A 24,961-nucleotide genomic window follows, 5' to 3' on the forward strand; every position below is an offset into this window, starting at 1 on the left:
AAGGTAAGAGTCCAGAAATAAACCCACACCTCCACGATCACTCAATTTTTGTCCAGAGTGTCATAACAATCTAATGGGGAAAGAATACTCTCTTCAACACATAGTGCTGGGACAACCAGAGCGCCTCACACAAAGGAACACATTTGGACTTGCACCTCATACCATATACAAAAATTAATTCCAATGGATCACAGAAATAAATGCAAGACCTAAAACTATAAAACTCTTAGAAGAAAACAGGTGTAAATCTTTGTGACCGTAGATTAGGCAACAGTTTCTTAAATATGACACCAAGAGCACGTGCAGTAAAATTTAAAAAGAGATAAATTGGACTCGATCCATTGAAAACCATGTGCTTCAAAGGACACTATCAAGGAGAAATGGAAAACACTACCCTCGAAATGGGAGAAAATATTTGCATACCATATATGTTATAGCATCTAGTATCCAGAATATATGAAGAACTCTTACAATTCAATGATAAAAAAGATAACCCAATTAAAAATGGGCAAAGGCCCTCATAGACATTTCTCTAAAGAAGATGTACAAATGGCCAATAGGCACATTAAAATTGTTCAAAATTATTAGTTATTAGGGAAATGCAAATCAAAACCACACTGAGACACTACCTAACACCTACTGGGGTGGATATAATAGAAAAGACAGTAATAACAAGTGGTACTGAGGATGCTGAGAAACTGAAACTCTCATACTTTGCTGGTAAGGATGTAAAATTGTGCAATCCATTCAGAAAATGATTTGGTATAGTTGCTTAAATTGTTAAACAGAGTTACCATAGGACCCAGCAATTCCACTCTTTGTATTCCACAAAATATTTAAAAACCTCTTTCCACTCAAAAACGTGTACACAAATGTTCACAGCAGCATTCTTCATATTAGCCACAAAGTGGAAACAACCCAAATATCCATTAACTAATGAGTGCGGTTTATCCATAGGATGGAATATTACACAGCAATAGAAGGAATGAAATACCAACATGCTACAACATTGAAGAACTTGAGAACAGTATGCTAAGAGAAGGAAATTAGACAAAAAAGGCCATGTTGCATGATTCCACTTATTCAAATATCCAGAATAGGCAAATTTATAGAGTCATAAAATAGATTAGTGCTTACCAGAGGCTGGTGGGTTGGGGAAGGGGCAGTTTGGGGGATAATTAAAAAGTTCTGGGCTGGGCATGGTGGCTCACGCCTGTAATCCCAGCACTTTGGGAGGTCTAGGCAGGCAGATCACCTGAGGTCAGGAGTTCAAGGCCAGTCTGGCCAACATGGTGAAACCCCGTCTCTACTAAAACTACAAAAAAATTAGCCAGCTGCGGTGGCGCATGCCTGTAATCCCAGCACTTTGGTAGACTGAGGTAGGAGGATCACTTGAGCGCAGGAGTTTGAGACCAGCCTGAGCAATATAGTAAGACCCCCAGTTCTATTTATTAAAAATAAGATAATTAAATTAAATTTAAAAAAAAAAGTGACTGAGTGCGGTAGCTCATGCCTGTAATCCCAGCACTTTGGGAGGCTGAAGTGGGTGGATCACTTGAGGTCAGGAGTTCGAGACCAGCCTGACCAACATGGTGAAACCACGTCTCTACTAAAGATACAAAAATTAGCTGGGCATGGTGGCGCATGCCTGTAATCCCAGCTACTCGGGAGGCTGAGCCCAGAGACTCACTTGAACCTGGGTGACAGAGGTTGCACTGAGCCGAGATGGCACTAGTACTACACTCCAGCCTGGGCAACAGAGTGAGACTCAGTCTGAAAAAAAAAAAAAAAAGAGTTCTGGAATTAGAGATGATGGTTCCATTTGTGGATACACTAAAATCCACTAAATTGTGCACTTTAAAAGGGTAAAATGTATGTTATGTGAATTATATATTTTAATTTCTTAGAAGAAAAGATGACGATGGCCAACATTCCACTACCAGGACAGCACTCAATGCCCCTCACAGGCACCACAATCTAACAGGTGAGAATGGTCTCACTGCAGGCTTAATTTGTATTTTGATAATTATGAGTAAGAATGAGCTAATAAGGCATTTTTTTCTTGAATGGTGTGTTTGGGGTTTCCCCTTTATTCAACTAATCTGTAGATTTTTTTCTTATTCATTTCTCTTTGGCCTAAATATAAGGCTAGGTAATGGTATTCATTCATCCAATAACTATATCTTGAGGGCTTAGGGTTGCCTCACTCTGTTCTAGGCAGTGGGATATGGTCATAAACACGACCCACAGAGTCCTGGGCCTCATGAGGCATAAACGGTCAAGGGGAGACACAAATACTAAACAGGGAAACACATACCAGCTGGCAACAAGCGCTGTGGAAAAAACTAGAGCAAGTGGGGAGAGCCAGGAGTGGATGGGGGCGGGGCTCTGTTGGTGATAATATGGGCCAGCTGGAGAAGGCTCCTCAGATGCGGTGACTTCTCACCCGCATGACGCAATCCACGTAGGGAAGAACGGACCCCAGAGGAAAGAGACACTCCAGGCAACAGAAGAAAGCATAAAAAGCAGTTGTGAGGGAGAGAAACCTGGGCAGCTGTGTCCATCTGAGGAGCAGGACACCACGGCTAAGAATCAACCAGACTCTAAGAACAGTAGCCAAGACCCGCAGCCATCCCTTCACTGCCCCACACCTACGCCATCGCCAGCTCCCACCTGCTGGTATGCTACCCACTTCCCACGTCTGACCATCTGTCTGTCCATCCTCCCTGGTAAGCCCTCATCCAAGCGGCCATCCGCTCTCCAATGCGGGGTTGTAGGGCCCCTACTCTACCCCAGCTAACCATGCTCTCCTGAGTCAGGGTCCTGGGGGAAAGGGGGTTCTGTTGGCCTCAGCTTCTGAAAGCACTTCCGCGGCTCCAAGAAGGAAGACAGTGCTTGTGATTTGGCCAGCAAGGCCCAGCCTCGCTCTCCCTCCCCATTGCTGTCGGCTGACTCTGCTCCCCTAGGCACACAGCGGCACAGGGTCCTGCCCAGGTCAGCTGACATCACTGCCAAGATGGGACTGAAATGTCAGTGTCTGCACACAGCTCAGACCAGCAGGGCGTCCTGGCCCCTGGCTGGCCCTGGGGCTTCCTATTCCCCTTACCTGCCGACCAGGGCCAGCTCTGTGTCCCTCAGAAGGAGCCAGCTGGGAAGACCCATGGGCAGGAGGGGCTGGGCCCCAGAGTGTCCCCCGATCCTCAGAGTCCAAAACAGAGAATGCTCCTGCCCCACCACCGGCGCCCACACCAGGAAGCTGCTGCAGCCACCAGGGTCTGACGCTGCCTAATCAGGGAAGGTGCTCCTGCAGGGACTTTCACGTGTGTCTAATGTATATTTAAAAGCAAGATTATTCAGTGCCCTCCTTCGGGGAAGGTCCCCTGGGGAGAGGGCACAGTGCTCACAGCAGGGTCCAGCGGCCAAGGCAAGCACGCCACCTCTGTGTCTCCCAACGAGGGAGCTGGCAAAAGTCCTTTACCCTTCTGAACTTCAGTTTCCTCTTCTAGAAAATGTGGTGAATGACATGCGCCTGAGGGACCAGTGCAGCTCCCTGCGGGGCACCTCCTCTGGCACTGTGTACCCTTGGCCAAGGCACAGTCTCTCGGCTACGGAGGAGCACTGCCTGGGAGCCAGCTGCCCGGACACTGGTTTCACTACAGCTGGGAAGAGGGGGGCCGCCTGGAATGGGGAAATGAGGAGAGCCCCTGTCATGGACACACCTGAGCAGCTATGATGGTTTCCCTGTTGGGGGATGCAGAGACCACCTCCCAGGTCCACGTGCCATTACCAGCCATAGGACACAGTCGTTCTAGCTGACCCAGGACAGTGCCAATTTCACCTGTTGCTTGACATAAGTCACTCTCAGAAAGTGCCCCACCCCACCCAAGACTGCTAGAAACACATTCCTGGGCTCCGCCCCCAGGCTGACCGAATCAGAGTCTGGGGCTGTGGTTCTGAGGTTGGAATCATCTGCCAGCTCAGTGGGAGACCCTAGCACACAGCCAGACTTGAGAACCCCCAAGTGTGCGGTGTGCCGAAGGGGTGGGGGTGGTCAGGCACCCTAGGGGGTCCCTTCCACACTCCATTCCACAGAGTCTCCTTGCTTACATCTGCCCCTCACCTAGCCCCAAGGTCAGGTCAAATGTCAAAAGTACATGAGGGGCATCGTGGCTCCGCTGTTTTCCCACCTATCACCTGGTCAATGGCGGCTTCCCAGCTGAAAGGGGCAGAGGGGGCTGGAGGCTTGGGGTGGTGGTCCTGGGGATCAAGGCTTAATGGACCCAGGCACCGACCGGCAGCCCTGCTGAAGCCAGAGATGCCTGGGTGGAGGTGGGGATGTGCAGGCAGGAGCTGCCCAGGGCCAGGCAGAGGCTCCAGCAGTGAGCCTCACAGCTGAAGGGAATGTGTGAGGAGGGGCCTGGGCCTCGCTCTAGGGAGTGCCTCTGAGGCTGCAGGGCATGGAAGGCAGTGCCTATCCCCTGATGGAGGCAGGGAAGGTGCCAGAAACCCAGAAATCCAACAGGAAGGGCTGCAGGAAGAGGCCTGCTCTACTTGCTGGGCTCTGATGGCACTCTTCTGCAACCCAACTTCTGAGACTCAGCTTACCTTCCTGCCGCAGTCCCAGCATGCAGCACTGATCAGCCAGCAGCAGCCACCTGGGGCCCTCATGAGAGGCACCCCGTGGGTTCGGCACCAGGTCCCTAATATCCCCCCAACATGAGGACTGCATGCTTCTCATCTGCACCCCGCTGCTGCCTGAAGCATCTTGTGGGGCCCCTCACCATCCTGGGATTTGCCCTTCAGCTGGAGCCCCCTAGGAGGCACAAAAGCTGGAGCAGGAACAGCGTGGCTTCCAGAACACACCCAAGCATGCCCAGGAAAGAAAAAGACATACAGATTGATTTACTGCTTCTGCTTTGCCACTGAGCACAAAGTGTCAGTGTGTGTGACAGATGCGGGCCACTGTGAACATTGAGATGTCAGCCCAGAGCCCACAGCCACACCACCTCACCTCCAGACGCAGTCAAGGGTGGCACAGTCCTGTTAATTGTGAGCCCTGAGCAGACTGCGAAACATGCTTGTTGAGCGCTAGCTGGGGAGCTCACACTGCCCGGACTGTCAGGAATCCGCACTCTCTGGCTCACGGGACACCTCTGCTTCTGCCTCCCTGTGCACAGCCACTCCTCCAGGACTGTGAGGGGGACCAGGTACTGCTGGACAAGGACCGGGCCTTCATCTGGCCCTCACAAGTACCAGTTCTCTCCTTGCTGTTGTTAGGTTCGGAGGGGACACTTGAAGGTGCTGTGCCACAGGGAGTCTCCCCAAAAAGATGGAACCCTGGTGATGCAGAAGCAGGCAGACGGAGAGGCCCTGTTGGATGGTAGCAGCACCCTGAGGATACACAGGGTGATGTCGAGCTCCCACCTGGCCCTGGCCACGGGGAGTGTTGTCAGAAGGTGAGGACACAGACGGCACCTGTCGCCACTGATGCTGGGATGACCAAGGGCAGTGCCTGGGGCAGGCCCCCAGAAGCAGAGGGGGCTTGGGGGCATAGAGGGCTGACCCAGGCAGTCCTGTGTGTACACAGCACTGCCACCCACCCACATGGGTGTGTATACACAGGCACACTCCACACCGTGGACACATCTTTAGTTTCAAGGGTGTCAGCAGGCAGGGCACAGAGTGGGTACCCCAAAAGGAGCAGACAGACCAGCAGACCCACCTCTCCACAGCCAGGCCTAGGTGGGCAGGGGAACCAGGTCAGGAGTCAAGGGCCTGGCCAGGCACTTGGAGTTGGAAGGTAGGGAGGAAGGGGTGGGCTACGGGGCTGCGGGACAGGCCGGGGCTCAGCGTCCAGCAGCCCTTTCTAGTAGGCAGGCCTGCCTGGGAAGGGATGGCAGGGCATTAAACCACAGTCAGAAGACCACCAGGCAGGCCGCTGGGCAGGGGGACCCTCCAGTGGGGCACGGCAGCCCAGGCACACAGCCAGAGGCAGGGAGGGTGGATGGGAGGCCTCGGTCTGCCACCAGGCAGGGCTCAGATCCCACATCTGCCATCTGCTACCTGCTGTGAGTCCTGAGTCCTGCTGTGTAGTCAGTGACTCTGCCTTCCAACCCCAAGTGCCTGGCCAGGCCCTTGACTCCTGCTCAGCCATGGACTCCCAGGAAGGGAGGGGACCTGACTGTGAGGCAGGCACAGTACACTTTCTTTTTGGAAGGTCTGATTTCCCCTCACCTGTCCCAAGTTCAGGGGCCTTTAGCAGAGGCAGAGGACCCTGTTTCAGGGCTCAGTTGCCAAACTCACCTGACTCCCACTGGCAACAGAGCCCCTCTGCAGAGGCTTGCAGGCTCCCTCTGCTGCACGCCCAGTGATTGGCTGGCAGGAGGAGGCAGGACCCGAGAGAGGCCCCTGTGCCTCCTGCTCAGCCTCAACACACACCTACTGGAACCAACCGCTCCCCTGCACCCTGGCACTCATCATCCGTACCCCACTGGAACCCACAACCTGCTGCCAACAACCCCAGCTCTCCTCACAGAGCACCACACCCCATGCCTTCAGGACTATCAAGTTCAAAGCAGCCCATCATGGGTAGACCCCCATGGTCTCCTCTGTCCATGCCCCAGACAGAGGGGTTGTGCACACCCAACCCAGGGAGGGCCCACAGGCGGGGGTGCCCCCACACACTCCCACGCCTGCCATAGCAAGGCCACCTGCAGGAGGGGCCCAGCCAGGTCCAGCCTCCCTGACACCCACCCCCACACTCCCCACCACCCCATCCTGATGTGTTCAGCGGGTGCCGCAACCTCCAAACTGCCCCGTGTGTGGATTTGGGGTCCTTGTAGCTCTCCAGACTGTAAACCCCTGGGGAGGGCTGTCTTGCTCACCTCATGTGTGGGATTAGGCTCTCAAGAGTGGGTATGACCCCCAAAGATGCCCACACCCTGATCTCCGGAACCCAGGAATGTTCCCTTATTCGGCAAAAGGAACTCTGTAGGTGTAATCAGGCAGAGGCTCTGGAGGCTGCTGGGAGATTCTCCTGGGTGGGTCCAATGTATTCACAAGTCCTTAAAGCTGAAGAATCTTTCCCGGCTACGGTCAGAGAAAGTGTGACGACGAGGCCGGGTCAGGGAGAGGGTGGCGTGAGGGGACCCAACACCTGTGGCTGGCTCGGAGATGTGGGGAGCCTCACATAAGGCCCAGAGGGAGGCTCTAGGGGCCCTCAGGGGCCAACAGCCCACAGGGGACAGAGACCTCATGGAATGAGATTCTGCCTGGAGCCTCCGAAGAGGCAGGCCAGCCAGCGCCTTGACCTCGGCCCCTGAGACCCGACCCAGCCTCTGACCTACTGGCCAAGATAAGCAGCATGTGGTGTTGAAGCAGCATGGCTAACCCCCACCCCCAGGCCCAGTCTACTCTTGCAGGCCCCGGAACTGACACCTTCACACCCAGGTCACAGCACACTGACATCCGGCCTCTGGGCCTCAGCTGAAGGCAGAAGGCTGGGTGGGGGCTGGGAGTTCATAAGGCTGTGTTCCCTGAGCAAGTGTCTGTGGTCACAGGCAAGGATGGAAAGTGCTGCTGTAGCTCAGAGGTAAAACAGGTCTCTGTGGGGTGAGCTCCAAGCAGGGTTCCAAGCAGGGGCTCCTCCTAGGGTCCCCAGAATCCGTGACTAAAGGGAGGGAACAAAGGAGACAGTCCCTTTATGGCACACAAGCAATGACACCAGTGACTCCATTGGGTATGACATTGGGACCTCCTTGTGTAGCTGGTGGCCCCAGGGCCCACTGGAGAGCCCTCTATCCCTGCGCTCCTGACATACTCAGCTGGGAAACTGGGGACTTTCCTCCCGGGCAGAAGCTCCCCATTTCCAGGCATCTGGAGAGGAAACCGGGAAGTGTGAGGTTTCCAGCACCTCCAGGAAGCCCCAGCCACCGCCTGGTCACTACCTGGCAGAGTTCAGCCCCACCCAGCCCCACCCCTCCGGCTGGTGTCCGGCTTGGCTGCAGTGGGAATGCTCAGCAAGGAGAGCAGGATCCAGGAAATCTCCCAAAGTCACTACGCTGCATGGCCCCACCCAGGCCCCGGCGCCCTCCAGGCCCCTCACACCAGCTGGGCCAAGCTGCCCACCTAGGCTGCCCACTCAGCATCGCTCCTTCCTGCCCGGCCCACTGCCATCTGGGCCTGGACAGTGGAGCAGGCTGAGGTGAGAGAGCTGACCACCATCCTGACCCAGCCCCAGGGCTGCACCCTCGTCCAAAGGCTGCGGACAGTTGCCCCCACCTCCTCTTAGGCTGCAAGCTCTGGGGGCAGGCACACTCCTCACTCCTTGTCTCACAGCCCTGCCCAGAGCCTGCACCTGGAGTAGGACAGGAACATCACAGCTCTGCCGTGTACCCTCTGCAGCCACCACTCTGAGGAGGTGAGAAGTGCCACTGGCATTTCATAGCAGCACAGACTGAGGCCAGAGACCGTAACTGTCTGTCCAAGGACACAGGACACTGGTCAGGGCCAGAGTTAAAACCAAAACCCAGACTCCCATGTCAGGGGAACCCTGGAGCCAGGGATGGGGGGTGCTGGGGTGGGAGTAGGCACGAGTGTTGGCTCAGGACCACCAGGTGGTGGGTGTGTGGCCCTCCTGGGCACCCGTCACCCTTGGCTTCTCTGGGCTGGCTCCTGGCCCTGTCTGCCCACTGGTACCCCACTCCCCCAGAGGAGGACCAATCTAGAGTGGGGGCACAGTGTGGTCTGGGCTTCTCCGATGCCTTCCTTCCTTTCTGGTTGCCAAACAACGTTAAAGCTGCGCACCTGTGATCAGGGAGACCGTCTCGGCTTGACTGCTCTCTCCTGCCCCCTAGAGCTGCCACAGTGTTTAGATGGAGGCTGTCCCCAGCCTAGGGGGAGCACTCTGCAGGAGGAGGCCCCCAGGGGACCCACAGTGAACTGACTTCAAGGAGCCCACGCTAACGACTGTCCTGGTCACACTGTGCCCCACATGCCACAGGTGGAGTGAGGATGCTGAGGGGCCCTGGAGCCAAGACAAGGCAGGCCAGGCAGTGGCAGGTGCGGCAGGTGCTGCTGGAGGCCCCCCGGAACACACAGCAGCCTGCATCCAGGCAGCCAGTGGAGAGCTTGGTTCTTGATCTGGCCGCAACTGGCTGTGTCCTCCCTGGACCATGTGCTCAGGGATGGGACGAGGGCTGAGGGGCTTGTCACAGGCAAAAGAACGGGAACAGGAACCTCAAGGAAAGAAAGGGCTGGTGGGCTGGGGGGTGGGGGTCGGGGGGGGCGTGGGGAATCAACAGCCAAGGGAGGTGGGTGAAGAAAGTGAGGTGCAGCAGGTCAAAGACGCAGACCAGAGTGGCCTCTCAGGGGTCCCTGCCCACGTCATAATGCATGGGCTACCCCTCTCAGCTTCCAGGGCACTGCACACTCAGTGCGACTCTGGACCTCAGCCCCTTCCCCCACCCAGTCTCCCGTCCTTGGTTCTCTCCATGTTGGGGCTGAGGATGTGTTTGGTGTGGACCAGCGCACACCACGGCCACGCAGCAGCGCCCCCACTGGCGCCATCTGCACACTGACACAGATGAGTTGTGAAGGTGGCATGAAACCCCAGGCCTGTGTCCCCCAGCTTTCTTGCCATTCCCTGGTTAACAGCATGAGTCCATCTTGGGGCCCAGCTGGACCAAGATGGGGTTTCTCTACGACCAGAAACCCCCTTCCTCCTCTCAGAGTTTTGCTTGAACCTGGCCTTCCCAGGGTAGCTGCCTTCACTGCTCCCTCCTGGCATCTCTCCCTCCTTCCTACGAGCCCAGTCATTAGGCTCGTTTCTGCCTATTTTCAGGTTGTGTCTGCACTCCCAGAGTCTGCGCTATGCCTGGCGTGCATGGCCTGCAGTGGGTGGGATTGTGATCTGACATATCTCCCCACGTCAACTTTCCGCTCTCCAATGGTTCTGCCTGAGTCCATCTCTCAGGTGGAGGTGAGGATGACTGGCACCTTGCAGAGTCCCTCACATGGCTCCAGAGGTCACAGCAAGGGGGAGGAGCCATGAGGCCTGGACTGGCCACTTCTTGGTTATCAGCACCGGCAGGACTCTTGACCCCTCCAAGCCTCGCTGACACGCTGGTGACAATTTGCATGCCTGCCCTGGGCCCACTTGTGTCTAGACACCGCTCGCCAGGTGGGCAGCTCATCAGCCACATAGGGCCTTGCCCAGCGAGTCCCACCAATGCGGTGTTTGGTGGGGAAGGAGGAGCACAGGTCTCACCCAGGAGGTAGGATTCTGGGACTGGGCATGCCTCTGCCCCCTGGGGGTGCCTCCATGGGCCTCTCCACACCTCAGTCCCATCTGACCTGCAGGCAGGTTCCACCAAGTGACATTCTCCTTCCTAGGAGGGTGAGGATGTTCTCGGATCCCGTAGTCCCCTGCACTTCCCCGGGGCCTCCCCAGGGGGTAGTGACTGCACACAGCGATGGGCAACAACAGGGTCCAGGGTCCCATCAGCAGTGCCCTCCCCGTTCGAAAGCAGGCCTGGGACTCACATTCTGCAGAGCCAGCCCTGGCACTGCATTACGCTGTACTGGCCATTTTTACATGTGCTGTATCATGTCTGGTTGAGGCCAGGGGTTCTCCCCTGGGCTCCCACAGGGGTGCATGGCTGTCCCCACTAGCTGGGGAGTGTCTGCCCCCTAGGACTGACAGACACTCCTCCCACCATCCAGGCAGCCAGTGCTCTGGCCGAGGCACACAGCTGCAGCCTGGAGAGGGCAGACAAGGCGAGGCAGGGGAGGGCAGCTGGCTGGGCCATGATATGAGGGCCTCCAGTGTTACAGTTATGGAGGCTCAGAGACCAACTAGGCTGGGCATGTTTCCAGTGGGCATCTAGGGTGAACTCCTTCCCCACTCAGGATCCCAGGTGAAAGCTGCCTCTATACTACATGGCTCACTGCTACAGGGAGGGGTGCCCTCATGGAGGCCTGCCTCCCGGAGCCCCCAGAAGCCTGCACCAGTCAGCTCTTCATTGAAAGATAGGGAGGCACAGTTTCATTTAAGCCTGCATCATCTGAGTGGGTGGGTATGGAGTGTCTCATCTTGAGGTGAGGGATTCTGTGAGCGGGAGGACCCCATGGCTGGCCTGGCCTGTCAGGAGGTTGAGGTGAGGGGGCTGTGGAGGGTGACGTCATCCCTCCTAGCAGGGCAGCAGGAGGGTGAAGTCCAGCCTCGGTCACCACTTCCCCTGCCCCATGCCACCTGCCCTCCTCTTTCATGGCCAACCCAGTGCCCCACCTCCCTCAGGGCCACCTGCCACTCTGCACTTAATGCCAGAGGGCAAGTGCATTTCCTTGGGGCAAAGCTGCAGGCTACACCAGGTGGCTGGCCCTTTGGGAGGAGGAGAGCAGCTCTGTTTCAGTAGGCCAAGGGGCACCACCCGCAGGGAGCCTCAGAGAGCCTGGCAGGCTTGGGTGAGCTGCTGAGCTGCAGGCTTGCTGGATGGATGCCCCACAGGCCAGCCCCTAGGAACGGGACCGCCTCTGTCTCCTCTTTGTGCCACCCACACCCACCATCCATCCACTCAGCAGAGCCTCTCCATGCCTGGTGGGCTCTCTGGGCAGTTCATATGCTGCCACCTGGGCTGGCCCTCCTGGCAAGCTGAAAGAGCTCACTGGGCACATGGGCCTCCTGACCACCAGGCCTGGGCAGGACAGCTAGGAGCCAGAGTGGAGAGAGGGCTGTAGCAGGGGCTGATGTGCAGGCCCCAGACTCCCCGGCCAGTGCTCCCCACCCTGCACTGCCTTCACTGGCCTGGGGCTGGCCCTGGTCTCTGGTTCCCCCATCTCTGGCCCATCCAGCCTGAGCCCCGGGTTGACAACATGACCATCAGTCAGTCCTTCCCTGGACAAACAAACAAAGCTCCTCTGTGCGCCATGCCAGCACAGCACTTGGTCCCAGGGCTGGCAGTCAGGAGCACAGAGAAGAACCTGCAGACACTCACAGTGACCCCAGGAAGACAGACATCCATGCAGGGTGGTGATGCTGTGGGATGCAGGAGCAGGCTGGACCTGAGGTTGCATTCCAAGCCCCCCAGGGACCGGCTGAGGGCCTGTAGGCACAGCAGGTAGCCTCTTGCCTGGGGGTAGTAGCAGCGCCCCCTGGGACTTGCAGCTGGGCCCTACCCAGACTTCCCTAGGGCTGTGCAGCGGCCATCCACACTTGCAGCCTTCTGCAGAAGACTGGAGTGCCAGCATCCAAGGGCTGAGTAGTGCAAAGGCCTCACTCCAACTCCCCTGCCTCAGAGGGAGGCTGGCTGTGGGGTCAGTTGACACTCCAGAGTCCCCATGGAATCAGGCTAGACTTCCACTGCAACTGCACCTCCATCCAGCCTCCTCCCCTCCCTGCATGGTGCTTGTCATTCCCACACAGATGTCTCCTGAGAGCATACCCTCTCTAAGCCCCTTCTATCAGAATCTCCAGCCCAGGCACTAAGTCATAGCCCTCACAGGCAGGAACCAGATGAGAGGACACAGAACAAGCACTCAGAAGCCAGGTGCCGCCGCTGCACGTTCAGGGGCTCAATAGCCCAGAGGAGCGGGGGTGTCCTCAACTCCAGGAGGTGGAGGTGCTCTCCACTGGGGCCGTCCAGCTGAGCCCCAAGGTGGCAGTGTGCATTCAGGAGGCACACAGGCAGGGGAAACCACTCACAAAGGCAGGAAGGGGGACGGCCAGCTCAGGAGCTGGATGGAGGGGTAGGGCAGGGACAGCAGGAAGGCTCGGGGAGATGAAGGGAAGCACCAGAGAAACACACCACCTGCTCTCTAACATGCTCCCTAGAGCACGGGAGCGACCTGGCCTCAACCTCTGCCTCCGCCCCTCTCTGCAGACCCCAGAGGCTCATTGGCAAAATCGGTGTAATGATGCTGGCATCAAAAAGAGGTGCATGTCACATGTCAGTGAAACGCCCAGCAGAGCCCTTGGACAGTAGGCTGGTCAGGGGCCCTCTCAGCACCTGGGTGTGAATGCACACACCCGGAATGAATGTGTACACCCGGAGCCCCCAGGCATGTGACTGTACACCACACCCAGGCCTGGACACCAGCAGGATGGGCCAAGGGCACCGGCCTCCCCACACCTGCTGCTCCTTCCTCTCCACTCTGTAGCCTGAGCCCTGCCTGGCACTGGTGCTGTCCTGGAGATCCCCTCCTGTGTCTTCCCCTGACAGCATCCCCAGTCGCCTCACATAAGACAGCTCTGCACTCAGTGCACCTCCGGATGCATCTGGTGTCCTGCCCTGCAGGGCTGAGAACACCGTGCTGCCCTGGAGTCCAACACTGTGCGCCATGGCAGGCCAGAGAGACACTGTGGAACTCCAGTCCCCACAGGCAGGGCCAGGCGGCTCCCCAGACCCAGACCCCACGGAGAAGCCAGGATCCGCCCCCCTCTCAGGACCCCAGCAGGGAGACTCCCGTGCCCACAGGAGGCCTGGCCACTGTCCTGCCCCCTCCCACCTTTCCCACTGTGGGAGCCAAGGAGGGCACCTGGGTGTGGACTTCTCCTGTACAACTGGGCTCTCCAGAAGTCAGCAGGCAGCAGGGCATGTAGCCCTCGACAGCCATGACCCAGAGCGCGCAGCATTCTATTTTTTATCATTTAACCCCAAACTTTCGATTCCACTGTTTCTTTCACCCATCATTCAAACATGCGTTTCAAATTTTCTAAATATACGAATCTTTTAGAGTTATCCATTTTGTTATCACTTTCTCTTAATTGCACTGTAGTTGGAACACTTGGCCTGAACAGCAGCTTCTTTGACATTTGTGTGGGCATCTCCGAGCCAGCACTGACTGTGCAGCCTGTGCGCACCCACCAGGCTTGGTGGGTGCCTGGTGACCACAGCTGTGGGTCTCCCCTCCAGGCCCCACCAATGTGAGAGTGCCCTCCCCCTCGGCCCCACCCCCTCTTGGAAGTGGTTCTGGCTGCCATGGCCTTTCCATGAAGAACAGCTGAGACCCCTGGCCACACCTGCCAGGGCAGTTTACTATCAGCCCTCTCCACGACCACCACTCCCCACAGGGCAGTCGATCTGGCCCAGGTATCCGCAGGTCACCTCACAGCAGGTCCAACTCACTCCAGCTTGGTCAAGGTGAGCTCGGCTCCCAGAGACAACCAGGCCAGAGGAGGGAGGGGCACAGGGCATAGAAGGCCCTGTCCCCCTAGTGGGACCGAGCAGGAAGGGCCCTGCCTGCAATGGACCGTGTGGGCAGGACCTGGGCTCTCCCAGGTGCCACCAATGCTCACCTGGCCTGGCCTGGCCTGTGGGGGACTCCACTTCTCATCCAGCCACCCACTGCTAACAGCAATAATAAAATGAATAATTGATGCAGCCCCCTACCCGCTCTCAGTAATTAACTCATGAAAGCATCAGGGCACCGCCAGAACTCCCCAAGCTCCAACCTCATCCAAGCCCCATCCTCCCAGCTGGTCCACTCGCACTGCCTCTGGCCCATCCTTCCTCCCCCAGCTCTGAGGGCAGAGGCTTGGGTCCCAGCAACTGGGGCCAACCCTCCTCTCCTCAGCCAGCAAAGCTGGGGCTGCCCAGCTCTCACCCAGAGCCTGGCTCAGGGCTGCACATTACCTCCATCCAGACCACAGCCCTGGGAGAAGCGGGGCCCAGAGGGCATGCTCAGAGCACTGGCCAGAAAAAGCTGGGCACAGAACTCTCCTGCAGAGAATTCCAGGTAGGAGAAATCTGGACCTTGGAGTCTGCGTCTGTACAGGGACAAAATGCAGATCCTCACCCTGGGAAGTACCTGGTGCTGTGGCTGGGCATGTCTCCCCAGGCCCCAAGGAGGAGGCCTGCCCCAGTGCCCCAGTGCCCCAGCTGTGGCTGGGGTCCAGGACACACCCGGATGCACTCAAGGCTGCCTGACATTCACATTCGGAGGGTCAGGGTACCAGAGACCTGGAGAGCCCCATGGGCAGAGAGGGTGGGGGAGGGTCCACCAGATTTGGGCAGCCTTGGTGGGGGTGGGGAAACAAGCCCTGCTGGTAAACCATCAGAACGCGCCCCCTCTCCTCTCCCAGCTCCCGCCAGCCTCCTCCACGGAAGCTACTCTTTGTTAACAGTGTTGCCATGGTAACCAGATCCAGGGAGAACTCTCTCTTCAAGGTAGAGTCTAAGGGTGACACTTGGAGAAACAGAAGTGGTGGTGACAACAAACAGGGTGCTGGCCTCCCAGCCCCGCCTCCCAGAATTCCTTCCTGGTCCAGGACCCCAGACACCATCCCCCCAGACTGTCCCAGGGCTCTCAGGTCGGCTTCCCTCTCCTCTCCTCTCCTCTCCCTGGTGTGGGCGCAGCAACATGGCCCAGGCCAGGCAACTCTGCCCCACCACACACAGTGGCTCAGGCACTTCCATGCACCTCCCATGGATGTTCGCTGAATCTGCCAGCATAGCCACTGTCTCGTGGCTGGGCTCCAACAGGCCTCGTGCAGATTGGACCCCAGGGGATCATAGACAAGTACACCCAGGGCGGCTGCTGCAGAACAGCCCCAAGCCCCCTGCACAGCAGGAAAGTTCAGGAAGGCACCTGAGGAAGACTGGGAGCCTCCTGGGAGGAGGGAGTCCCAGCAGAGGCCATGTCCTGAGTAGGGGAAGAGACTGCAGGGTAAGGAGGCCACTGCAAATGTCCTGGCCAGGGAATGGCGGCCCGGCCCATAGAGGTGGCAGTGAGCAGGGAGAGGCAGAAGGGGCAGAAGAGAGGTCTGGAGTGGGGTGTGCCAGACTGGCTGACAACTCCAGGCAAAGGGAAGCTGGCAGAGGGGGCAAGGGAGAGCCGGCTGCCCATGTGCTCAGATGGGGAACCTGGGGCAGGCAAGGTTAAGGGGCATGATGATGTGCATCGTCACCTGGGAGGCGTCCAGCAGGCTCACACCTGACAGAGCCCAGAGGACAAGTGGGGGCTGATGGGAGCTGGAACCGGATGAGCACGGAGGAGGGAACAGATGCTGTGGCTGGGTAAAGGGTTTAAGCCCAGGTCCTGAGGAACAGGGACTTTGAGCGCACCGGGACAGGAGGAGGAGAACCAGGGGCCAGCCAAGCCCAGGAAATGGGTGTCTGGGAGGAAGGCAGTGGACGTCCACGGCCTCTCAAGAAGACATCCCTGGACTGAAGGAGGTGTGTGCAGATTGGCGTGGGTGGGACTGAGTGGGAAGTGAGGATTCAGAGTGAGCAGAGAACATGTCTTCAAAGTCAACCCGCACAGGCAACCAGGGTGGGGACGGCTGAGCAAGTTTCTCGTTGTTTTTAAAAAAGGAAAAGCACCTGTCAACCGAGCAGCCACATCTTTGCATCCCACGTATGAAGTGCCCGCCCTGGGCTGTTCTGTCTAGAGTCCCAGCCCAGGCCTCTCCTCTTTGAGCCGGTGCTGGCCTCTGCTCCCTGAATTCACAAAGAACACCACAGCCAGCTCACAAGAGACAGGCAGGTCTTGGAGCCCCTGCTGGCTGCCCTGGGCAGCACAGGCCCACAGCCCAGCCCCTACCCCAGCCCAGGCAGCGCCCAGGGCAAGGCAGGCAACCACAGGTGCAGAGGAGCTTCCCAGAACAGGATCACTGGATGTCATCCTGAGTCATGCCCAAAAGCACCCATGTGCTTCCTGGGAAGCGCTGCAGCAGAGCCAGGGCCACCTGACTACTCTCCCTGCCTGGCTTCCCTCTCCACAGTCCACCAGGCAGGGATGGCCACAGCAGCAGTCACATCCCCACCCCGTCCATCACAGCACAGGCCCCACTTGGGTCCTCAGACCTGTCCACTCCTGGTCGGACACTCCTCACAGCCTTCTGTCACGGTGCCTGGAGCAGCCTCTACCAGCTTGTCCCAGGTGGTGAGCCCTGAGGCCAGAGCCCCTCTCCCACTCTGAGCAGGCCAGGACCCCAAGGGACTTTCAGGCTTCCCTTCACACAGTGCCCACCAAGCCACTGCTGGCCATACCAGTTGACCTTCCCACCCCTGCTCCCAGGCTGCTAGCTGGGGAATTCCTGGTGTCCCAGCGTGCAGGGACATTCTGCATGGGCTCCTGGCAGCTTGCCACTCTGGGCCGGCCCAGAGCCCACTCTCACACACCCACAGCCCCAGGTTCTGTGCCCAGAAAGGGGCAACAGGAATACACCCAAAAAGTGGGCAGTGAGCCCTCTCTGGACCCCCGCAGGTCAGGCTGACAGCCATAGGGAAGGGCCTCTGACACCCCCAGCAGTCCACCAGTGGGTATCAGAGGCCCTCCTCTATGACTGTCAGCCCACCAGTGCCACTTCAGTCCCCTCCCTCCGCACATCACACCCTTGCTAGGTAAACACTCATCCTCCCCAGCAGGGAGTGGGCAGGGGAGGGCAGAGGAGCGGGGAGGCAGGCTGGAGTGGGTGGGAGTTACAGGAGGCAGATTGGAAGCTCCAAGAGAAAAACAGCCAGAGCGCTGGGCCCAAGCAGATGGCCTCAGGAGAAAAAGGGGGAAGGGGAGGGAGGGGCCGTCAAGGGGCAGCAGGGAGGGGTCGGGGAGATGCCTTGAGTCTCCTCCCCATCTGCTATCTGCTTGCCCCTGGGACTACCCCCAGCAGCCCAGCGCCCCTTCCCTGGGGTGGGCCATGCAGAGAAGAGCATCCCTCTACCAGCCCCTCTCCTGAGGACAGTGGGGGGGGCCAAACCCCCTGGCCCCATCCCTGCCTTGGCATAGCACCTTCACTTGACCTATTTGACAAATATGGCTTCTGTGAAACCCACGGTTGTGTTGCCAAAAACCAAAGGCCAACCAAAGCTGTCCCATCCTGCCCCTGGCATCATTCTACAGGTGGGGACCGGCATGCTCAGGGGCTCCTGGCCACACTGTGTCCCAGTGTACACTCGCTCTCCTCCCTGGCTGGCCCCTCCCACTGCCGGGGGCCACTGTGTGTGTGGCTCTCCCCGCACCAGCCACTGTCCAGCACAAATGCCATTTATCCCTCCTCCTCCTCCTCCTCCCCTGCCTGCAGTTGCTAAGTTACACCAAAAAACCCCTCTGCTCTGTGTGAACTGTTCCATTTCCACGTTTTGCCAGGTGGAAGGGAGCCATCCGGCTGGCAGCTCGAAGATGTCTCCCAGAGAAAAACAAACTCGCTGGCTGGCCTTCAGGCCAAGGCACACCTGGGATACCTGCTTGGTTCGCAAACCCAGGGGCATGTGCAGGAGGACACAGCTTCTCCACTTCACCAGAGAGCCTGGGGGATCCACACAGCTCACACCCTTCTCAGAAGTAGGGCCTGTGGGCCTGCTGCACCCACCTCGCTGGGTCACTACCAACCACAGCCCTAAGGACACGCACTGGCTGGAGGGGCAGAGAAACCACCCATGTGTCCCTGGCCACCCAGCCAAGGTCCTCCATGTCCCCCTGCTCCGGATCTCCCCTTCCTGGGCTGGGGTCCTGAGGTTCCAAAGCAAAGTGTCACTGGACACCAGGGTGGAAATGTCCTCAGAGGTCATCAAAACTGTGTCAGTCTACAGATGGGGAAACTGAGTCTCAGAGGCCTGCAGCCTGCCCGTGGTTCACGAATCAAGACCTGTGGCCTCTCGGGTGGAGGCCCCCTAGAGTCCCTTAGAGTCCAGGGCACCGAGCTGGACAGGCTGGGCTGGCAAGACTGCATCCGGAGGGGGCAGGAGAACCCTGGGAGGGGGCAGAGGGAAGCAAGGCCTCAGGGAGGCTCCCCTGCACCCAGCCTGACTCCTGTGTTTTGGAATCCTGTGGCCGAAGGCCATCGGGGCCCTTCCCGCGCAGGACAGTGGGAGAAGAGTGGCAGTGGTGGGGAGGGTGAACCAGGGAGGAGCTCGCTGCTCTGGGCAGGGAGGGAGAGAGCGCTGACCACCACCAGGTCTCTGCCCCCAGGTGGCTCCCAAGAGGCAGACTGCGGCCTCCCTGTAAACATCCACCAGGTCCAGTACCCAGAGGCAGCCAGAAATGCAGGGCACATGAACCTGCCAGCGCGTCCCTCCACACACAGCAGGGGACTTCCGCCCCCACCTCTCACTCACCGACCCTCAGACCAGAACCAGCTGCACCTGCCCCATCCCTGGGGCCGACAAGGCCCGGGGCAAAGAGAGCGTGGTCCTTCAAATGACCCTTGCCCAGCAGGGAGAGGGAGACACCTGGTATGGCCCTGGCCCTCTCCCCCAGATGCAGAGCTCAAGCCCCAATTCCTCGCCAAACAGCAAGGGCGTGAGATACCACGGCGGGGCCCAGAATGCAGAAGAGCAAATGGAAACTTCCAACTGCGCAGCCCTGAGCTCCTCCGATTCCCCAGCCCCCACCCCCATGCCAGGCTCCGGGCAGCGGACCTGCCCGCAGTGCCCACGCCCGCCCGCCGCGTGCGCTCCTGCCACGCCCGGCCCGGCACGGCACGGCCCGCCGGGTGCACTGCAGGGGGGCCCAGCGGAGGGCCTGGGGATCCTGGCGCCGTCCCAGCGGAGCCAGGTTCTCAGCAACTCCGCGCGCCGGGCTCCCGGCCGCCCTCCCCGCGTCCCGCCCGCGCCCAGGAGCCGCGCCCGGCCCGACGGCGCGGCCGGGCCAGGACCCTGGGCCCGCGCACGCCCCGCCCTGCCCGCGCCGGCAACCGGAGGGCACGGCCCCGGGCGCGGGCGAGGGCCCCGAGGACTGGGGTCCGCGGCCACTGCCACCTCGGTCCGGGCCAGCGTCGCTCCGCGCCGCCCTCGCGCCTGGTCGGGCCCCGAGCGGCGCGGCCGGCGCCGGCGGCGGCTCATGCTCGGCGCCCGGGCCGCGGCGCCCGCCCACCCGCGGCGCCCGCGCTGCGCCAGCTGCGGGCAGAGCAGCTCCCTCCGCAGCCGGCGCGGGCGCGGAGGCAGGCGAGCGCGGGCGAGCGCCGGAAGGCGGGCTGGAGGCAGGCGCGAGGCACTTGAGGGAGCAGACGGCAGGACACTTGGGGCCTGAGGAGGAGGGTGCAGAGACAAAGTCCTGAGGGAGGTAGGGCACGAGACAGGGAGGACTCGAACAGAGGAGCACTGGGACAGGGCAGGCGCCAGGAGAGACGTGAACTCATTTAAAGGATAAGGCATCACGCCTGTAATCCCAGCACTTTGGGAGGCCGAGGCGGACGGATCACGAGGTCAGGAGATCGAGACCATCTAGGCTAACACGGTGAAATCCCGTCTCTACTAAAATACAAAAATTAGCGAGGCGTGGAGTGGCGGGCGCCTGTAGACAGCTCAGGGAGGCTGAGGCAGGAGGGCAAAGGGAACCGGGGAGGCGGGCTTGCAGTGAGCTGAGATGCGCCCATGCTCCAGCCTAGACGGCTGAGAGTGAGGATTCTGTCTCAAAAAAAAAAAAAGAATAAGGCGACAGACAAGCTAGGAGGCGATGCGGCCACCGCATTTAAAAGGCCCTCTGGGGACTCCCACAGAGCTGGCAAAATTTTTGTCAATGGCATCAGACCGTGAAAGTCCTTCTGTGGGCAAGTCCTGGCCCCTTGGGTTACTCGCCTTAACCATCACAATCGCCCTGTAAGATCGATGGCGGGTTTGTTCCCATTGCACTGGTTAGTAAACTGATGTACAGGGAGTGCGGTGACCCTGCAGGGTCTCAGTGCCAGTAAGTCGCAGAGCAAGGCTCCAAAGCCACCTTGAGAGATTTCAGAACCACTAAAGCAGGACACAGGTCTTCTGGCATCCAGTGGAACTTCCTGTCGCTCTAAAGGGTCACCTTCTCCCCGTGGCCTGACCTGAGGGTAGCCCGGAGTGACTCTTGCAGGCAGTCAGACGAGAGCCAGTGTGAAACAGGTCTGCGGCCACGAAGCCCCCAGGTGGAGGGGTCTGTGTGAAAAAATGGGGAGGGGCCCTACAGCACCCCTTGAAGAGGCTGAGGACCTTGCTTACTCAGTCCTGTGTCTTGAACACCTGTATGCCAAGTGTAAGATGGGGCACTGGGATTCGGCTGTGAATGTCTGGTTGGAGTTTGCATTCTTGTGGGAAGTAGGCAGTGAATAAAAACACACATAAATAGTCCATGTGTCAGATGCTGCAGATCCCAGAGAGAGGCCCAGCGGGGAGAGGGAGCAAGCGAAGAGATGGGGAGGGGAGCTTGTAGGGTGGGGGATTCTTTTTTTTTTTTTTTTAAGGGGAGGTCTCACTGTGTGGCTCAGGCTGGAGTGCAGTGGCTATTCACAGGTGCAATCACTATGCTCTACAGCCTGGGACTTCCTGACTCTAGTGAGCCTCCTGCCTCAGCCTCCTGAGTAGCTAGAACTGTAGTCTCTCACCACCGGCCTTCTCTGCTGGGTTGGGGATTTTATTTTGGGTGATCAGGGAAATCTTGGCAGAAAGCATCATATTTGAGCTAAGACCTAACTGGGGCAAGCTATACTAAATCTGAAGAATGAACATTTTCAGCAAAGAGAACAGCAAATGCAAAGGCCCTGAGGTGAAGGATGCCTTAGAAGGAGGCCAGGTGGCGATGAGTGTGTGTGGTAGAGAGGAGCCTGCAGGAGCTGCCAGGTGGACCACATTGCGAAGAGCCTGGCCAACCATCAGCCCTCTGTGGTTTTGACTCAGAGGGAGGTGGAGGGTTTGCACAAAGTAATATGATCTTACTATTTTTTACAAAAAATATTTTATTTGGGAAGATTTCACTTATAATAGTAATGGCTAAAAAGGTATATACAATAAACTCAATGGCCCAACTTCAACAATTATCAATACATGGCCAATTCTGTTTCATCTGTATGCCCATCTACCACTCCCCATATTATTTATTTGCTTACTCATTTTAAGTAAACTTTTTTTTTTTTTTTTGAGACGGAGTCTCGCGCTGTCGCCCGGGCTGGAGTGCAGTGGCCGGATCTCAGCTCACTGCAAGCTCCGCCTCCCGGGTTTGCGCCATTCTCCTGCCTCAGCCTCCCGAGTAGCTGGGACTACAGGTGCCCGCCACCTCGCCCGGCTAGTTTTTTGTATTTTTTAGTAGAGACGGGGTTTCACTGTGTTAGCCAAGATGGTCTCGATCTCCTGACCTCATGATCCGCCCGTCTCGGCCTCCCAAAGTGCTGGGATTACAGGCTTGAGCCACCGCGCCCGGCCTTTAAGTAAACTTTTATAACTTTTTTATTTTTTTGAGACAGGGTCTCACTCTGTCCCCCAGGCTAGAGTGCAGTGGCACAATCATAGCTCATTGCAGCCTCGAACTCCTAGACTCAAGCAATTCTTCTGCCTCAGCCTCCTAAGGATAATTTTTTGTAAGTATAAAATACATAGACAAAAATCATAAAGTTGTGCTCCACGAATTTTCAATAAGAATACACCCATTCAGTGAGAATATTAATAGCTCTCTGCACCTGAATTTTCACTGTAGAAAGGTTTTTAATGACAGATTCATTTTCTTTAATATATATAGGACCATGTAGATGCCCAAAATGTGTATACATATTTTAATACAACACATTGTACACTATAAATACATACAATGCTTATTTGACCATTTAAGCAACTAATTAACTTTTAAAGGCACACTGTAATAGATTTATCCAATCTACTGCTAATAGACATTTGGGGCATTGACACGTTTTTGCTATTATGAACAATGCTGTTATGAATATTCATCCATCCACTGAACAAATGTTTCTTGAGTACCTACTGTGAACTGGCCACTATTTTAGGCATGGGGATACAGCAGTGATCAAGACAGATGAAAATCCCTTCCCACAGGGGTATTCTAGAGGTGGCTGACTACAATGAGCAGGAAAAAATAGGGAAATTGTGTTTTATGTTAGAGGGTGGTAAGCGCTCACTGGGAATGAAAAGCAGAGAAGGTGAAAAGTACCAGGGTAGAGGCTACACAGCCCTGAGTTGATATATAGGCGGAGACTCGGGGTGAGGACAGTGTTGTGCAGCTGTCCAGTGATAGCTCCAGCAGAGGGAGGGGCCTGTGCAAGGAGGCAGTGGGTGGGGCCACACTGAGACCAATGGAGAAGGGCCTGGTCAACCCAGGGCAGCCTGACTCCCCAGGCCGAGGCCAGACCTCACAGGTTAAGAGTGCCCTCACTGAGATACACACTGCAAACTTGGAGGCCCCAGGCCACCTGTGCTTCTGACCAACTGGCTTCAAATTTAGCAGTTCCCCCTCGAGTGGAATTCACTGGAACATACTCGGAACTCAGTCAGCACTCTGCTCACGACGACAGCTTCACCATAGCAGAAAGGGCCAAGTCAGGACCAGCCACAAGAAGAGTCTCAAAAAAAACGAAGAAGTCTCAAAGGTTGAGGTCTGGGAGGGTCCCAGACGCAAAGCTTCCATGGCCTCTGCCAGGGAGTCAAGTACATCACCGTCCTGACACATCCATGGGTAACAACATGCAAAAGGCATTGCCGATGACAGAAGTTCATCTGAGCTTGTGTGTCTAGAGTTGGGTTTCTGCATCCAGGGCTTCGTTGCACAGGCATGACTGAGCGACCAGCACCACGTGCTTTGTGCTGCAGCTCCTCTCCCCAGAAGTTGGGATGATAGCGTGTGGCTCCAAGGCCCACCCTCTAATCACAGGGTTGGTCTTTCGGGCCTGACCAGCCCCACTCTGAGCCATCTTGGCATAAATTCAGATGTGGTCTGAGGCGCCCACCAGGAATAACAAAGACATTCCTGTCACCGGGGAAATTCCAAGGATTTAGAGGCTCCCATCCAGAAACCAGGACAAAAGCTGGCCCAATTCCTCATTCCACAGCAGCCTGTATGGCTGGAAAACAGTAAGTGTGGCCAAGAATAAAAGGAGGCGAGATCAGAGGGTTATGAGGACTAGACCCAGGAAGTGCTGGGTACCTGTCTCCTGGTGCCCAGGTGCAAGAGTTCCCCAAACGTAGGCTGGAATTTGCAACTCCTGGGTCATAGGCAATACACATGTTCAACTCTTGGGAAATGTCCCATTGTTTTCTATAGAATAAAGACCCCCCCAAATGTCTGTGTCCGAATCCCTGGAATCTGTGAGTATGTTTCCTTATATGATAGCAGGGACATTACACGATGTGATTAGTGGAGGATCTTGAGATTATTCAGATGGGTCGTCTCACCTCAAGGGTCCTTACAAGAAAGATACAAAGGGGTCTGAGTCATGGAAGGAGATGTGATGACAGAAGCAGAGGCCCAGAAAGAGTGAGACTGGGTGCAGTGGCTCACACCTGTAATCCCAGCACTTTGGGCGGCCAAGGTGGGCATATCGCTTGTGGCCTGGAGTTCAAGACCAGCCTGGGCAACGTAGTGAGACCCTGTCTCTACAAAAAAATACAAAACTTAGCTGAGCATGGTGGTGTGCACCTGTGGTCCCAGCTACTCCAGAGGCTGAGGTGGGAGGATCACTAGAGCTGGGGAAGTTGAGGCTTTAGTGAGCCATGATTGCATCACTGTACTCCAGCCTGGGTGACAGAGCAAGACCCTGTCTCAAAAAAAAAAAAAAAAAGACGACGACGAAAGAGAGAAAAGGTTTGAAGTTGTTCCACTGCTGGCTTTGAGGATGGAGGAAGGGACTAAAGCCAAGGAATGCCTACAGCCTCTGGAAGGCGGAAGAAGCACGGAGACAGCTTCCCCTCCAGCCTCCAGAAACAACCAGCCCTGCTGACACCTTGGTTTTGTGCGACTGATTTTGGACTTCTGACCTCTAGAACCATAAGATTGTGGATTTTTGTTGTTTAAGCCACAAGATCGTGGTAATTTGTTATAGTGGTAGGAAACTAACACACAATCTTTGCCCACCCCTCTAAGTGATGACTTCCCTACTTTGGCCAGTCTGTTGGTTGAATTGTGTTGTCTCATTGTGGATTTCATTTTTACTTTCCTGGTGATGAAAGATATTAAGCATTTTCACAGATATCTATTAGTCATTTGGGTTTACCCTTTAGCAAAGTGCCTGCTCAAGATTTTTGCTCAGTTTTTTCCCCCATGGTTTTCAGCATGT

The 24,961-nt window shown here is 57.0% G+C and overlaps 1 protein-coding gene across 1 annotated transcript in view; it reads right to left on the minus strand.

Annotated features, from left to right (window-relative positions):
- The window catches only part of RASGEF1A (RasGEF domain family member 1A), a 70,422-nt gene extending 50,530 nt beyond the window's left edge, over window positions 1-19,892 (minus strand). The window contains exon 1 of the mRNA XM_021943212.2: window positions 19,695-19,892. Within this exon, the coding sequence (XP_021798904.2) occupies window positions 19,695-19,778 (84 nt within the window). The 5' untranslated portion in view covers window positions 19,779-19,892. The remainder of the gene's footprint in view (window positions 1-19,694) is intronic.
- Between the last annotated feature and the right edge of the window lie 5,069 nt (window positions 19,893-24,961).

This window comes from Papio anubis, chromosome 11 (assembly GCF_008728515.1).
Source record: "Papio anubis isolate 15944 chromosome 11, Panubis1.0, whole genome shotgun sequence".
In the NCBI taxonomy this organism is placed as follows: domain Eukaryota; kingdom Metazoa; phylum Chordata; class Mammalia; order Primates; family Cercopithecidae; genus Papio; species Papio anubis.